At 33.2% G+C, this 17,006-nt stretch overlaps 1 protein-coding gene across 1 annotated transcript; it reads right to left on the reverse strand.

Moving 5' to 3' along the window:
* Positions 1–1,097: 1,097 nt before the first annotated feature.
* LOC145746206 (sperm flagellar protein 2-like) lies at positions 1,098–16,848 on the reverse strand. The gene is made up of 40 exons (XM_082564421.1): positions 16,736–16,848; positions 15,989–16,152; positions 15,606–15,680; positions 15,372–15,488; positions 15,109–15,215; positions 14,613–14,772; positions 14,096–14,229; positions 13,863–14,013; positions 13,689–13,772; positions 13,443–13,547; positions 13,056–13,243; positions 12,465–12,612; positions 12,043–12,147; positions 11,496–11,688; positions 10,872–10,964; positions 10,544–10,638; positions 9,942–10,144; positions 9,710–9,837; positions 9,431–9,571; positions 8,722–8,855; positions 8,182–8,315; positions 7,941–8,066; positions 7,534–7,779; positions 7,176–7,332; positions 6,651–6,788; positions 6,092–6,270; positions 5,949–6,028; positions 5,680–5,875; positions 5,349–5,470; positions 5,065–5,290; positions 4,794–4,980; positions 4,425–4,557; positions 3,787–3,908; positions 3,436–3,618; positions 3,149–3,280; positions 2,815–2,891; positions 2,649–2,739; positions 2,119–2,295; positions 1,677–1,802; positions 1,098–1,358 (listed from the first exon to the last, which is right to left on the reverse strand). The coding sequence occupies exons 1-40, from the start codon at positions 16,791–16,793 to the stop codon at positions 1,281–1,283; spliced, it is 5,493 nt and encodes a 1,830-aa protein (XP_082420547.1). The 5' UTR covers positions 16,794–16,848; the 3' UTR covers positions 1,098–1,280.
* Positions 16,849–17,006: the final 158 nt, after the last annotated feature.

A 17,006-nucleotide genomic window follows, 5' to 3' on the forward strand; every position in this document is an offset into this window, starting at 1 on the left:
AAGACGTTTCATAATTTTAGAATAATCTTCACTTATTATACTCTGCAAGTCAACCATAGCTTTAACTTTTTTACTTTTGAGTTTTGTAAATTTCACGTAAGATATGTCTTCAGGAATTTTAGGAATTGTTTCAAGTTTTTTATTTACCTTGTTTCTCATTTCTTTAACATCCTTTTTAATTATTTCAGAATATTTAATTAAATCTGCTTCTTGGTTTTCTGCATTTGCAACTTTAAGTAATTCAGAGCAAAATTGACGAAGATCTTGTTTAATTTCTTCCACATTTTCAGGTTTTCTAACAATAGCTGCATTCAGTAAAGCTGCACTTTGAATTAATTTGATTTTTCTTTCACGTTTTAAACTCCTTGTATTGTGTACTAAATTAAAAGCATTAGTTTTATAAATTAAACCAAGTTTATGGAAAAGTTTTGCAGATTGTTTAGGAAATTCTTCTTTTCCATTTCTGTCACAAATTTTTTTAAGTTGTTTAACAATTTTACCTTCTGTAGCCATTGTTATGTAAAAAACAGTTTAGATAATACTACATTTTACTTTTGCAGCTTGCTCTTCCAAACCAACAAAAATGGAATATTAATACATATTAAACCCCATTATGTTGGTACACAGTAAGCATAATTAAATTTTTTTTAAACAGGGCTATGTAGCATTTTGTTTAATTATTAACTTTAAATAAATATCAAGTTCCTAGTACCACAGACAACAATAAGGTATGTAAAAAATATTGCCCTAACTAAACTTAAAAGTAATTTTATCTATTTTGTCGATATATTTGTTTGAATAAAAGTTTAGTTTTTAACAACTGATGCCCAAACTAGAAAACCAAGGCAAAATACATTTGCCTCCCTATAAGTACATACTTAAACTGTAAAGTTGATTTGATTGACAGCTTATATGAGTCACCCTATATTAAATGTTTGCAAACTACTCCAAAACTTCTAAAATATTTTTTAACCTAAAGGTTATATGGCGTTATCATTAAACAAATTTACCAACAAAGTCCAAACATTGCAACAGATTTAATATTTAATAACAAACAAACTTTACTGCCTAAGTCATCACCACTAAGTCAGTAAGTGGAAAACAAACTTTAATTGTATCAGACTTTCCAACAAAAACAAATTGAATTAAAAACTAAAAATTTTTAATTCTAATAACCAAAACAAATATATATTACCAAAAAAACAATCAAAAAATAAAATCTAAAAAAACAATAAAAACTTGAACACATGGAACAAAGTGTAAATTTAAAATTTCGAAATTTAAGCAAAATTTTCTGAGTTAATTTCATCGTTTTCTAAAGATTGTAAAACTTGGTGAGTGAAAATTGAACGAATATCCTAAAAAAAAATTACATTTTTGAACAATTGTGTTTAATTGTTACCAAAAAAAAAAATAATTAACAAAATTTTAACATTATAAAATTGGGTTAAGTGTTGAATTCAAGGTATTTATATACACATGAGTATATTAAAAGCAAATCAACCTATTCTTAACTAGATTAACACTGAGTGTAAGCTATTATTGACCCTATGATTAATTAGGTAAATGCAGTTATAATAAACTCATCTGCCACTAGCAGTAACCACTAAGACTTAAAACAACCACCCAATCAGTTATAGATACAATTTATACTTTTAAATTATTCAATTATTTACCGGAAATTGATGTCGTTTTGTGTTTTGAACGGCATCTTGTAACATAACATGTTTAATCAAAACTTGAACCGATAAACTCATCTCATCATCAGCCTCCAAATCATTGTATACTGCCCTCAACTGGTCCTAAACAACCAATAGTATTTTGGTAAAGTAAGTACAGTAATGATTTTCAATTAAGGAAGTAGTAATAACACCAAAAATAATTTTTTCTTTTTTATAATATTGAAAATTTTAAACACCATTTAAAGAAATACATAAACATTATAATAACTGTCAATTGCAGTCAGCATTTTAATTGTTGTAATATAAATTATAAATCGTCCACTCTGCTTCATTATAGATAGATATAGGTCAAAACTGACTTTTTATACCAACTGTTTAGCCTAAAAAACTGAGCATGGTAAAAATCAAAGTAAAATACAAAAAAACAACAACTTACAATCGAATATTTCTCTTCAGGATCTTCAGACACTGAGAACCTGTGGGAATCCCCTAACCTAGAACTTCCATGATGTAACACCAACCACCAAGCTTTAACATCACAACTCAAGGTCGGGTTGTCCTCTAATTCAACTTGTTGGAGGGATTGGAAGATCGATGGTTCATCATTTTCAGTCTGGGAATTAAATTTTAATTTTTTTATATTTTTTTGGAAACTTAAAGAAAGGATTAAGTGATCAAAAAATGTATCTTTACTACATAAGGTCCTGGGTTTAATCCCCTCTGCTCTTATGCTGTGGCTCCCTTGAGTAAGGCGCTATAAATGGTATAAACTTCTGAGGAGCCAGCACTTAATCAGCAGCATAATTATCAAGCAATTATAATTAATAATATCCTAAATCGCCAAAGTCAACTTGAGAATAAGTCAGGGTAACAAATGTTACTCTATGTTTGAGTCGTTAAGTTGACTTTCCCACATCGAAGATAAATATATACATATATCACTAATAATTTTAATTTTTTACAAACCTTCTCTCCACTGTTTAAAGGTTCCACAATTGACTCAGTTAGTCTTTTAACAACTCGAGGCATTGGATTACCACAAGCAACACTTAAAGCTCTATAAAACACAACAAAAAAATTCACTTAAACCCTAAAGTTTTCCTGCAATAAATAAATCAAGTGTTAAACTAACCTGAAGAACCCAGTGACATGATCTTTGTCCATTGAGAAATACATCAACATATTTATATAATCCAATCTTGGTGGCATCTGTGAATAATAAACATGATGATAATAAATCTAAGGCTAGGGGTCATAGGTTTGATTCCTAATGCTGGTATTTAAGTAAAGTGCAAAAAATTGACTCAAAAACTTAGTTTAAAAGGCAAAGTGATAACAAAAGTTTAATAAAGAGACCAAGTATAGATTATAAGCCTGTTATAAATAAACCTTAAAGCTCATCATTATATTTAAGTGTATGCCAAAAAATAGGCCTGAATAATTTTAAAATTAAAAAAGAAATTTACTTGTTCTTGGTCTGCAAACAATGTGAAGAAAAATCTTCTTAAATTTCGTGACCTTTCGAACGGGAATGGATCCTCAGGGTCTTCCGGGGTTAAAGGTCGATCCTCATTATGATTACTGAACCATAGCTCAACCTGAGGGTTGCCAAATAATTTAAAAAAAGATTTTAGTTTTCATGAAATTTTGTCAATAATTTTAACACAAAAAGCACTACTAAAATGACATCACATTACAAATTGCTATGACATCACAATCACATGACATCACATAACCAACTATGACATCATACCTGCTGATATTGATCAAAAGTAATCCAACCGTTCCCAGCAACATCGATGTCAACAAACGAGCTTCGAACTTGTAACAATTGCTGATTGTTTACAGGAGGCCACGGTTCAGCGCACACCAGTAAGAATCTTCTCCAATCAATGTACTCCGAGTCCGGCGACAGAATTGTGCATAGCTCCACCAACTGGTGAGATTTAAATTCAGTTTATCCTCACATTTTTAAAATTTTGTGATTTCAATTTTTTTTGCACTTTTTGATTTGAAAAATTATTTTTGAGCTATTTTTTAATATTTTTGACTTAAAAATTAAGGATTTAGTTTGTAAACTAGAATAAATTAAAATTATATTTACTTGTGAATACGAGACATTCATCCAAGTCTCAGGTAATGTGTCGGAGCCGTGTGTCAAAGCTGCCGTGTCTGCTAGTAGCTCAATGAAAGCCTTGTTTGCTATGATTCCATTTGGTGCCACTTCTAAAGTGAGGAAAAAAAATGTTGATTAGTTAGTTACCAAACATTTAAATGGTAAATGTTTACAAAAAGGTCGTGGGTTTAATCTCCACTGATCTCATGCTGTAGCACCCTTGAGTAAGGCGCTATAAACGGTATAAACTCCTGCTGAGCTAACACTTATGCAACAGTTAAACTATCGAGCAATTATAATCTATAATATCCCAAACTGCTGAAGGCAACTCGAGACTGGGTCGGAGTAACAGTTGTTACTCTATGTTAAGGTCGCACATTCGACCTTCCCACATCGAGGATAAAGATATATACAAAAAAAAAAGTCTGATATTTAAGGCATTAATATATATGGGCATTCAAATACTGATATCTTAGGTCACCAGACATAAAGTCTAATTCTGATAATAAATATAAATAATATTATTGAATAAAAAATAAATATAAAGTTTAACTACCCCAGCAGAACAACTTACAGAGGGGCATAAAACAAAAAATTAAACCAACATTAATTTATCAACAACTCACCATAGAAATGTTGATGTAAATTATTCAGTTGAACAATCGTGAACACGTCGGGTTGAGATGTCTCCACCGGAGGGGGTCGTGGAGGAGGAGTCGGAGTTTTAACTAACTTCATATCAGTGTTTACCTCAAATTCCTGAAGAGAAATTTACAAAAAAAATCAAAAATTTTTTTTTACTGTTGGAATTTTATAAGAAATTAAAAATACAATTTTAATTTATTAAAGGTTTAAATGCTCAATGGCTTAAGAACAATAATTCCTGGGTTTGATTCCCACTGATGGTATATAGGTCTCTCTTTTGACAATTTTAAGACTGGACCAGAAAGTTAATTCTTTTAAAAAATTTTAGTGAAAATAAAAAAAAAATTTACATCTTGGTTGAGGCTGAGTCCAAACTTGAGTTTTATTCCATCCTCGATATGTTGCCGTGCCAACGTGCTCAAGTTATCGATCGCTGACATCTCTCTCAAATATCTTGCTCCGAGCCAGTCAAGCATGTCCGCAAACATCTCTTCTGATTGGCCGCGAAGATCACCAAGCGTCGAGTTGGCTCGTGCTCTGTAAAATTCAATTTTTAACTAAATAGGATTTGAAATAACGCTCCCAAACTGAGGATAAATCAATATTTAAACCTAAACTTACTTTATGAGTTCTAATCTTCCTCTAACTCCTGCTTCTTCTTGATGAAGAGCTGCCAAATATTCATCCTTCATCTTTCCCATTATTTTCCTCCTCTTTGCCTCCTCCTCATTTACCTCCTCATTAAGAGTTGGAGTGGGAGGTGTGGGAGTCGGAGACTTGCTCTTCTTTCCACCTTTCTTCCCTCCCTTTGCGCTCTTGCCTCCTCCTTTCTTCCCTCCCCCACCTCCTGGATATCAAAACTTTTATAATTTTGTCGATCGAGATTTAATATAAAATTTAAAAACCTTTTTTGTCAGCAGGAACTGCTGCAGCTTTCAATTTTTCCTCTTCCTCTTTTGCTCTTTTCTCTTCCTCCTCTTCCCTCTCTTTCTCACTCTCACATGTCTGGATCACCGTGGTAACAACACTAGAGAAAAAAATTGTCAAAAATTTGTTAACTTAAAAATTTTTACTCAATAATTTTAAACTGTTGGTAATTAGCAGCATAATTATCTGGCAATTATAATTAATAATTCAACTTAAGATTTGGTCAAAGTAAATAATGTTTCTCTATGTTTAGGTCGCGCATTCGACCTTCCCACATTAAGTATAAAGATATATACAAAAAAAACTAACTTGGTAGCAAAATTAAAAGCTTCTGTGATCGTTTTTTCCTCTAAATTGTCATCCTGTGTGGGGCTATCGGACCCCTGCTGAGGGGCTTTCCCTTTTTTACCCTTACCCCCTTCCTCATTGGTCGATGAGATTGCCGCGCCTCGCTGAACAAGAGGAATTTTGGTTCGACTCGCAGACTCAAAGGCGACTCCGTCAGCTGAAAATTTAAGATTTTTTTATTTTAGTTTGTTAATTTTGTTGTGGGATTAAATTAAACAAATTAAATTTACCGTCAGGGTCATCTTCGTTCTTTTTGGGTGACTTTTTGGTGTCGGATTGAGAGGGTTGGGCCGATATTTGGGGGCTTTCACTAAACAAATCCAAAAAATTAAAATATTTTTAAATTTAAGTTATTAAAATTTTTGATTTTTACCTTCCAATAGTAAGTGAACTTTGATCCCCGCTGACCTCTTGACCACTGAGGTCAAGTTCAACCAACGGCAACCTGACCAGAGTACCCACAGTAGGGGATTCCCCGGGTATTTTCTTCTGCATCCCGACATAATAATCCTTTAAGATTTGGACGGTATCCTGGAAACGATCGATCTCGCACTACAAAAAAAAGTAAAGTTTAAAAAAATCAAAAACAAAAATTTTATTTTAACTTAAAGCAGGTTTAAATTACCAACTAAAACACTAATGTATTTTTTACTATGACATCAAATTACTATGACATCACAATCACATGACTCCTTATTTCAATCAGAGGAAAGTTTAAATTCCCACCAAAATTTTTTCATAAAATTCTATTGTTGGACAATATTTTTCTTTATTAGATAACACACAAATACAGTCACCAACAGTGAGAATCAGTACAGCAGTTTAAAATTTAATCAAAATTAAACTGAAACCCCTTTTTTAGGCCTAGAAGCCCAACCGAACTTAATAACATGGTATCTACTATGATGTCATAATAAGAAAACAATAATAACCTGCATGAGACCAAGATAGTGGTTGGTGAGGATCCCAAGATGGTCCTCGATCCATCCCTCCTGGAGCAAGTTGTTTCTTTCAACCTCCACATCTTCTTTTCTGGTGTCACAAACATCCCACAGTCTCTCCCTCAAGTCCTAAAAATTACAAAAAAATATTAAAATCAACAAAACAAAATAGAAATTAATTCTGGAAACAAGTTCTATGACTATTTAACCCTTACATTTAAACCCCTTACATTTGGACCCCTTACATTTGAACCCCTTCATTTGAACCCCTATCATTTGGACCCCTTACATCTTCTTACACTTGAACCCCTTTATTTGAACCACTTTATTTGAACTCCTATCATTTAAACCCCTTACATTTGAACCAATTACATTTGAACCCCTTACATTTGGACCCCTTTATTTAAACCCCTTACACTTGAACCCCTTACATTTGAACCCTTACACTTGAACGCCTTCTTTTTAAAAGCATTTTTTCTTAAAATACAAAAATAATCAACAAAATAAACTCCTTACATCAAGCCTCTGATGTAGTTCAGCTTTAGTTTCCTCATCCTGCCTCAAATCATCGGGAATTTCATTAAAATCGAGTTGCCACGAACTCACAAAAGTTTGTTTGTGATCCGGTCTACTTAAGTGAGATTTAAAGTCTTGGCGTGTCTCATATAAGTATCTGTGATGTCATAATAACATTTATTTTAATAGAATAAAAGCTTTTGTGATGTCATAACAACACTAATTTTAATAAAATAAAAGCATTTGTGAAGTCATAATAACAATTATTTCAATAGAATAAAAGTATCTGTGATGTCATAACAACATTTATTTTAATAGAACAATAGATTTGTGATGTCATAGCAACAATTATTTTTACCTGATAATACTTTCTCTGTCAGATCTAATCTGTCGGAAAATAAGTTTTGTCATTCTGACATAATTATTCTCGTTATTCTTCCAATATGGGACACACGAGTGCGCTACAGGGAGGGGTAATTCTTCAGCAACATACTCCCAGGTTGGGTCTCCAGGTAAAGGCTCAGGGGGGCCAGGGGGGGTCACTGGAGGGGGTTCAACAACTGGTTCAGGGGTGGGTGATCGGGATTTCTTTTTTCCTTTGCCACTAGAGGGGGGGGGAAAAAGGGGATAAATAATAAAATAGTAGTAAAAGTTAATTAAAGTTTGTAAAAAAGTTAGTAAAAGTTAAACCCAAATCGTAGATTTAATAATTGATTAATTAGTTAAATTAATTTAATTAATAATTCCAAAACTTTGAGATTTTACCTTTTTCCAGATCCTGATCTACTTCTTGATTTATCTTTCCCTTCTTTCTCCTGACCTTTCTTGCGACCTCTAGCAGATCCTTTAGTGGATTTTGTGTCCGGACTCTGAGATGATCTCTTGGACTTTCTGAAAACAAAAAAAATATCAAAAAAACAAATTAAAATCAAGTAGAATCCAACACTAATTAATTTAGCGAAGAAAAATAATTTCAACAGTAATTAAGATGATAAAGTTTACAAACTTGCTGGTGACGGATTCCGGTCGATTTGTTGAATCACTTTTCTCACTGAGGACCACCGATGGAAGTTTCGTGACCTCAGTCTTCTTTTCATCGCTTACAACTGGAGGAACCACTTCCTGCTCCTTGTTCTGGATCTAAAAACAAAACAAAGTAAAAAAAACTACCCCTACAGCTCAGATTTGAACATCTATATTCTTTAAACCCAATTTTGAGTTGCCATAGTTACACTAGGTAAAAGCCCTGCCCTACAGTCTAAATTTAGTTGTTGTAAACGGTTGTTATTCTCAACTAATATTTGTCTTTCGGTAATTTACCAACACACTACAAACAGCAGCTTTTTAAATTTTAATCGCTATATGTAGTAAAACCCAGTGTTTATGAATTCTTTACCGCAATTGCCAATAAAATTCAAAAAAAATCTCATAATAAAGAGATATGAAAGAAAAGCCTAAAATTTGACACCTATACATATATATAAAGTCCACTAGGCTCTATAAAAACTAAGGTTGCCTTTTTCCACCATAAAGAACAAATTCTAACCTTGTCCAGAGTCTCAAACAAAGTAAACTCAAAGTTAGAGTAAACATCTTTTTGATTGTTCTCCCCGTCCACGATCCTGACGTTCGAGATCTCGTTGTACAAGCGCTCCAGTTTGGGCCAGTTGTCATGGAAACCTAAAAGATAAAATCAGTTAAAAAGAAAAAAGGTTTAGTTTTAAAAAAAAATTTAAAAAGAAGAAAATAAACGGTAAAAAAACAATATTAACTAATAAACAAGTTATTTAATAACCGGAAATTATGAGAGAATTGGCAAGAACTGTGAAAATAAGAAAAAAGTATAAGATAGAATAAGCAAAACCTTAAAGTACTAAAGTTCATTTGACAACCATTTTTATTTTTTTTTGTATATATCTTTATCCTCGATGTGGGAAAGTCGAATGCGAGACTTAAACATAGAGTAACATAAGTTACTCCGACCCAGTCTCGAGTTGACTTTGGAAGTTTGGGATATTATAGATTATAATTGCCCGATAATTAAGCTGCTGATTAAGTATTGGCTTAGGTTCATATCATTTATAGCGCCTTACTCAAGAGTGCTACAGCATGAGGTCAGTGGGAATTGAACCCACGACCCCATGTGTGGTGTAGCAAGTTTTTTTACCACTACACCATGCTGCCGGTCAAATCAAATTAAGTACAAGTGATCCAACACTTAAATTAACAGAACTAAAAGTTAAAACTGAACTTACTTGAGATCCTAATTTGAACTTGTTCTTTGTCGAAAGCTGGATCTTTGACAGCAAAAACTTTCTCAGTTTTTCCCACTCCTGTTTGACTTCCAGGTGGAGCAGGTTTAAACTCCTCGTGGAATATCTCCCCAGACTCAGTCGCTGGAAAAATAAAGTTTAAAAGTTAGTAAAAAATATTTTTAACTAGGGAATCTAACCTTAAAAACTGTCGTAATTCAAAAAGTTTAATTTTGGAAATTTAATATTGCTTATGAGATTCATACAAACAACTTATCTCACCTGTCCTCCCAGTTGCTCTCTTCAGCACCAGATCATCGCTTACATCGAGCAAGATAACAACATCAAGTCCTGACTTTACCGGAGGTTGTTCAGCCACTGGTTTCGGGTCGATTGCTAGATTCGATTTCCTAACAAATTAACACAAGGTTGCTTAAAAAAACTTAATTTTTTAAATTTTTAAAATTATTTTACAGTTTTTTTCAAAAAACCCTGTTTTTAGTTTAATTTCTACCTGCTTTGCTTTCTCTTTGTTGGTGCCAAATCAGTTGTGACATCACAACCAGTCAACACTTTCTCCAACAATACTGCTTGTTGTGCGGTGGTCGGGAACCCATCGAGGACCCACCCGGTTCCTTGAGGCACCGCCCGTATCCCTTCTACAATGACCTCAACTAATATTTGGTCAGGAACTGCAGCACCTTTACGCAAATATTCCTAAAAAAAGGAATATTTGTTTTTTATTTATCCTCAATGTGGGAAGGTCGACTTCATGATCTAAACATAGAGTAACATTAGTTACTCCGACCCAGTCTCGAGTTGACTGTGCCAGTTTGGAATATTATAGATTATAATTGCCCATAATTATACTGCTGATTAAGTGCTGGCTCAGCAAGAGTTTATACCGTTTATAGCACCTTACTCAAGGGCAATACAGCATGAGATCGGTTGGGATTGAACCCAAGACCTCATGCAGTGAAATATTTTTACAACCTGACATTTTTTTACCTTTATTCAAAACTAAATCCTTTCAGCAGTTGGAATTAAACTTAAAACCTAGGATTTTGAAGTCCAGATGTTCTAAAACTTATTATAACTTAAACTCTCTAAACTCACCATTGCTCTCCCACCCAGGAATGCCCTTGGAGACAACTGGGGGGTTTCCCCTTCTGTGATATCTTTCTCAGCATCTTTTTTCTCATCATCCCCACCTAGAGGAATAATATTAATAAAATTTATCCTCTTTATTACTTGAAAAAATTTTAATTCAACATAATTTGTAATCAATTTGATGATAAACCAAAACTTGTATCAAAATAATTTTTTTATTATTTTAGTTTATCCTCAACAGATTTTCAGTTATTTAAATCAATTTAATTTTACTATTAATTAAATCTACATCTTATATATTAATACCACCACAACATATAAAACACAATCTTACTGTCTGAGTTGGTCAACATTGGGGTATCCTTCACACCAGGGGTTGCCGGTTCAATTACAATCTCAGTCACACTTGTAGCTGGAGCTGTTATTTCTGGGGATTAATTATAAGCTTAGTTAATGGCAGGCTTGATTGAGGTAGTTTTTGTAAGAGCTAAGGACATGTACTTCCTAAAAAAGCTTGTAATTTAAAGTTTTAATCTAACTTGTTAAATTTTATTCTTGATGTGGGAAAGTCAACTTCATGGCCTAAACGTAGAGTAACATCACTTACCCCAACCCAGTCTTAAGTTGACTTTGGCAGTTTGAAATTTTATTGATTATAATTACTCAATAATTAATCTGTTGTTTGAGTACTGGCTCAGCAGGAGTTTATACCGTTTACAGTGCCTTACTCAAGGTCGCTACAGCATAAGAGCAGTGAGGATAGAATCCAGGACCTCGTGTCATGAAGCCAAGTGTTTTTACCACTGCACCACACTGATAGTTTACTTAAGCAATGGACAAACTGATCAAAGTTTTAGTTAATAAATAAAATAACCATGTCAACAAAACATTAAATTTGCATTTAATAATTTGTTATTCAAAATACAAAAATTATTTAAAAAAAAAACTTTCAACAAACCTTTGGTAAAAGTGACGATCTCTCCTGATTGGAAAGCATCAACGGAAGCAGAAATGAGTTCGTCAACAGACAATCTGACCACTCGATGTCTCTGTGTGAGCTCTGACAACAAACTTGTCTTCCCACTGAACATCTTCCCAATGATTGCACATCGAAGCGGGAACTCTGGGAAGCTGGGAGGGGGGGAAGGAGGCTGGACAAAACATATAAGTGTTTAATTCTAAAGTATTTATAACGTAAACAAATCTCTGTTCATATCCGTTAAGGGGATAGGTTTTTAATATTTTTATTGGGTGGAGTGTACAGTTTGGGACGTGTTTAAGCTATCTGTGAACGCCGGCCTCAAGGGCAAATAGTGTGGCATTCATGGGACTTGAACTCGAAACCTTTTAGCTCAAGTCAGAAGATGTGACCTGTTTACAACACTTCTAGACTGATTTGATTTAAGTTTGATATATTAAAACATGTAGAAACTGGTACAAATTCAGACTAAAATAGAAATAAAGTTAAGATTTTTACAATGTGAATACAAATCACGAGAACTCACTGGTGCAGGCTCCACAATAAAAAACATTCGCTGTAAAATGTGACCCAAAATATTATTATTTGATGGTTTGCTGCCCTCTGGTGGTTGCCATTCTCCTATCATAGACTAAAAATAAATTGTATTCGTTAAAGTTGGTTTCTCACTGCTCTCATGCTGGAGCGCTCTTAAGTAAAGCGTTATAAACCGTATGAACTCCTGCTGAGCCAGCACTTAATCAGCAGCTTGATTATCGGCCAATTATAATATATAATATCCCAAACTGCAAATTCAACTCAAGACTGTGTCAGGGTAACTGATGTTACTCTATGTTTAGGTTGTGAAATCGACTTTCCCACATCGAGGATAAAGATATATACAAAAAAAATAAATAAACATCAACAAAAAGTTAAAATCCTTTTAAAAATTTACCACATTTAACAAACCTTATACTCAGCAAAGTCCTGGTCATCCAATATCTCCTCGTTCCTCAACTTAACTTCCACCTGTTTCGATTGTTCCTGGCTCTCATACAGGGGATTCCCCGACATTATAACCTCTTTCCATTCCCTAACAAGTTTATCAGGAACTTTCCTAAAGTTGTAAAATAATTAAAGGATGTAGTTTTTCCTTATATGGTAATACTAGGTCACAAACTATTGGGACCCTAGATACAACTTAAAATTTAAATAAACTGGTGTTTTTTGCTGCTTTCTATACTAGCACTTAATTTTAGGTTTTAGTACTTATTTAGAAGCATACTTAAGAATGCTGTTAGGTGGAAAAATTGTGAATTAAATTAAATATCTAACTCTACTGTAAGTTTTAGATGGAAACAACATTAGCCTTGTTAGTCAATAGCTTCCCCCACTTGCTGCATTTTAATTGTTGTAATATGGTTGCAACTCTCAACTAACATTTGTTAGCGATAATTTACCTCCGCACCACAAACGGTAGTTTTATTTATTTTGTAGGCCTGTAAATTGGATATCCATCTTTATACTGGTGTTTATTTTATATAGATGATTGTAACTCACTTTCCGGTCAGTTCCCGATACTCAGCAATCTTGCAAGAGAAGTCAACGATCAAGCCCAGAGTATCAGAACAAGCGTTGTAATGTTTCTTGTATCGCTCCATCGCCCGTTCCGCCATTATTTGCTGATGTAACTCACTCTCTCGCTGAACATTTAATTCATAATCCTGTCTAGCTTGCTTGCTTAGCTCCTGTGTGAAAATGTTATTTTTTATACTGTGATTACTGGGTAATGTTAAGCCTTAAGGATAAGGTTTTAATTTCACTATGGATAATACTGTTTTGTTGTCGATTTTTGTGAAATTTAATTTAAAGAATGGTACAAAAACAAAAGATTAAACTATACCACATCAAAGTTAGTTTAAATACTTGAAACTTTAAAGTTTTTACCGCTTCTCTATCAAGAGCATCTTGAAAGTCTTTCAACCTTCTTTCCTCGATTTGTTTTTGTTGGAAAATTCGGTTTTTACGAATAGTGTCCTTTTCTCTTCGTGCCTGGAACAAATATTTAAACAATAATTTATTTATAACAATACGAAAACGACTTTTTTACTTTATTAGTGACACCATTATAAGAAGAACCACCCACAAAAAATGATTTTAATTATGATAGAATAGAATGTTAAGTTTGTTAACCTGCATAAGTTGAACGGCAATTCTTCTTTCTTGTTGAGATTGCCGCATCAATCTCTGAACCACTTGCTCTTGTCTCAATGCCTCCTATAGAAGCAGATTAAAATACAAATTAAATTACTTAATTTCTAAAAAGAGAAAATTTGATCCTCCCCAAAAAATTGATTAAAATACAACCTCCTGTGCGTGATGTGCTTTCATCTGGTCAACGAGGACTTTCCTTCTTCTTTTTGCTCTCTCTTCCCTGGCTGTTGCATCCTCTTCCAAACGATCCTTGATCCTTTGGAGGTACTCGCTGCTACTCTCACCTGCTTCCTCTTGAGGGGTCCTAAAGATCAAAATTATTTTTATTTTGTAAAAAATCGATAAATTAAAAAAAAATTTCATAATTTATGAAAACACAAACTTACTCTGTGCTGCCACCTTCCTGTTGAGTAGAAGTGGGTGCCACCAATTTCTTTAAATTCTTTTCGAAATTTACGATTTCATTTGAGACAATTTCTGCCTCCTTTTTTCTTCTTAGTTCTCTCCTTTGGTTCAGAGCCTAAAAAGATAAAAAAAATTAAAAAAAAAACTTAATGACAAAAGACCTAAATCAAAACTACCAAGGCTATGAGTTTACAATAGTTTATATAACCTATTTATTCTATTTTTTTTTGTATATCTTTATCATCGATGTGGGAAAGTCAAATGCGCGACTTAAACATAGAGTAACATCGGATACTCCGACCCAGTCTCGAGTTGCCTGTGGCAGTTTGGCATATTATAGATTATAGTTGCCTAATAATTATGCTGCTGATTAAGTGCTGGCTTAGCAGGAGTTCATATCGTTTATAACGCCTTACTCAAGGGCGCTACAGCATGAGATCAGTTGGGATTGAACCCACAACTATTAATACTATTTTAAATAATTATTTATAATTTAACCTTTAAAGTCTTAGTAGAAGGAGGTTTAGGGATATGAACGGTAGCAGCTTGGATCTTAGCAAGAAGTTCAGTTTGTTTGTGTTTCATAACTCGAGATTTCTCCAACTCTGCTTGTCTTTGTTCCTGTTTGATTTCCTCGTATCTCCTCATTTCTTTGTACCTAGGATTAAGTAAAAATAACATTTCATTTACTAACAGCTATATATATTTTTTTCACATTTATCCTCGATATGGAAAGGTCAACCCAGTCTTCAATTGTCTTCGTTAGTTTGCATTTTTTTGATGATAATTGCTCGATATTTGAACTGCTAACTAGTTTTAGACTTAGAAATTTATACATTTTTTAGCACTCAGAAATTCATACAGTTTATAGCACTCTACTCAAGGGCACAACAACAGGAAAGCAGTGGAGAAAAGTGTGTGTAAAGTGTTCTGACCACTACACTAAGCTGTTGGTTATTAGTACTTGTACCTATAAGCATTAGGTTATATCTACCTTTCTTCTAATGCCTTTCTTTCATATTCACTTTTCTTTGCTTGAAAAGTTGTTGAAACTTGCTTTAAAGTTAAATCTGATTCCCTGGGTAGAAGTGTCTTTAATCTCTGTTAACAAATAAAATATTTAAAAAGTTTTTCTCAAGAACAAAACACTATAACTGAACTTTTTAGTGCTAAATTAATTTCAAAAGCGAGATCTGCATTAAGTACACAATAAAAACCAAACTTAAAACCACTTAAGTTCCACCACATCCCACTTACCTCCCTATAAAGCCCACTCTCGATGTTTTCAAGTTTAACCGGGGCTGGAGCTCTCATGGTTTGCATGGCAGCTCCTGTGAGGTTACTCTTGGTTTTTCGCAACAAAGCAACATACAACTACAAAAAATCAAACGTTTTTAAGTTAATTGCAACACTTAGAATGCAAAAATTTACGATTTTCTTAAATTTATTCGCTACAGTTGAATACAAAGGTTAAGTATTAATTCTATGAACCTGGTATAAGAGTCTTGTAGCAACTCCATGTCTCAACATCATCACATCGTAAGCTATGTTTGTGTCAAATGGAATCTAAACAAGAAATAATGTTACAGAAATAATATTATTATTATAACCCTTTTTCTTGTGGTAAGGTAGACTTTAAACATAAAGTAACATCAGTTACCCCACCCAGTCTCAACAGTTTAGAAGATTATAAATTATAATTGTTCGATAATTATGCTGCTGATAAGTGCTTAGAAGAAATTTGTACCGTTTATAGCACTTAACTCATAGACACTAAACCATAAAAGCAGTGGGAATTAAATCTCATATAGTGAAGTGTTTTAACATTATGCTCCGGTAATGGTATAACTAAATAAATATTTTATAACATTAACCTGCAGTAAATGTAAAGTTGGTTCCAATCTTGTGAAGTTGTTGAGTTTGGCATCAGCAGTTTTACCTCGAGAGAACGATCCAAAATCATCCTGGAGTTGAAATTTGTTTAAAATTTCACCAAGAAAATATCCAGAAGAAAAATCCTCGGCAAAACTTTCAATTTCTAAAAGTAATTATCAACTTTAAAAATTCTTAAAAATTTAAAGTTAATAAATACAGCAAGTTAACCTTTAAAAACAGTTTAATTTTGTAGTCATTCGCCAGCCTAAATAGTAATAAAATCGGGTAACCGGATACTTCGGCCCGAAGATTATTTTTTTAAACAGCGGAGAGTTCGCATTTTAATTACCGCAAAAAATTTTATTTTTTGCGTGTTTATAAACAGTTTTTAGACAGTATTTAAAATAACATAAACAGTAAATTGATAATTTTTTTAAAGAATAATGTGCAAGAACATGTTATCTTTCTTTTCCTACAACCGACATCGTGGTGTAGTGGTAAGAACACTTGTTACACCATACATGAGGTCGTGGGTTTAATCCCCACTGCTCTTATGCTGTAGCACCCTTGAGTAAGGTGCTATAAATGATATAAACTCCTGCTAAGTCAGCACTTAAATAGAAGCATAATTATGGGGCAATTATAATCTATAATATCCCAAACTACCACTGTCAACTCGAGATTGTTTAGGTCGCGCATTCGACTTTTCCACATCAAGGATAAAGATATATACAAAAAAAACCTACCCACAACTTTAGAAAGTTTCACTTCTTCGTTTAACCATTTGCACAAAATGTCCGTCATTTTGCCGGATCAATTTTAAGGCTTTCGGCCTCTATTAAATTAACTTTTATCTGTTAATCTGTAAAACGTAAAAAGAAAGTTTAATTAAGCTAAAATATTACCTTAAACTTCTCTAAAAATATTTTACAAAAAACGAAGCGCAGTGTACCGTTACCTTGACAACTGAAGTTTTCTTTATTTGTAGCGGTTTTAAGATAGGCATTTTATAATCTA

The sequence above is a fragment of the Corella eumyota genome, chromosome 3, assembly GCF_963082875.1.
Source record: "Corella eumyota chromosome 3, kaCorEumy4.1, whole genome shotgun sequence".
NCBI lineage: Eukaryota > Metazoa > Chordata > Ascidiacea > Phlebobranchia > Corellidae > Corella > Corella eumyota.

Excerpts from the sequence above, each read along its gene's own strand:
- LOC145746206 (XM_082564421.1), bottom strand. The coding sequence starts at position 16,793 with ATGACGGACATTTTGTGCAAATGGTTAAACGAAGAAGTGAAACTTTCT. Across the intron at positions 9,572-9,709 it reads GAGAGCAACTGGGAGGACAG|CGACTGAGTCTGGGGAGATA; the intron begins GTGAGATAAGTT and ends TTATTTTTCCAG. Across the intron at positions 6,029-6,091 it reads AGTTCACTTACTATTGGAAG|TGAAAGCCCCCAAATATCGG; the intron begins GTAAAAATCAAA and ends GGATTTGTTTAG.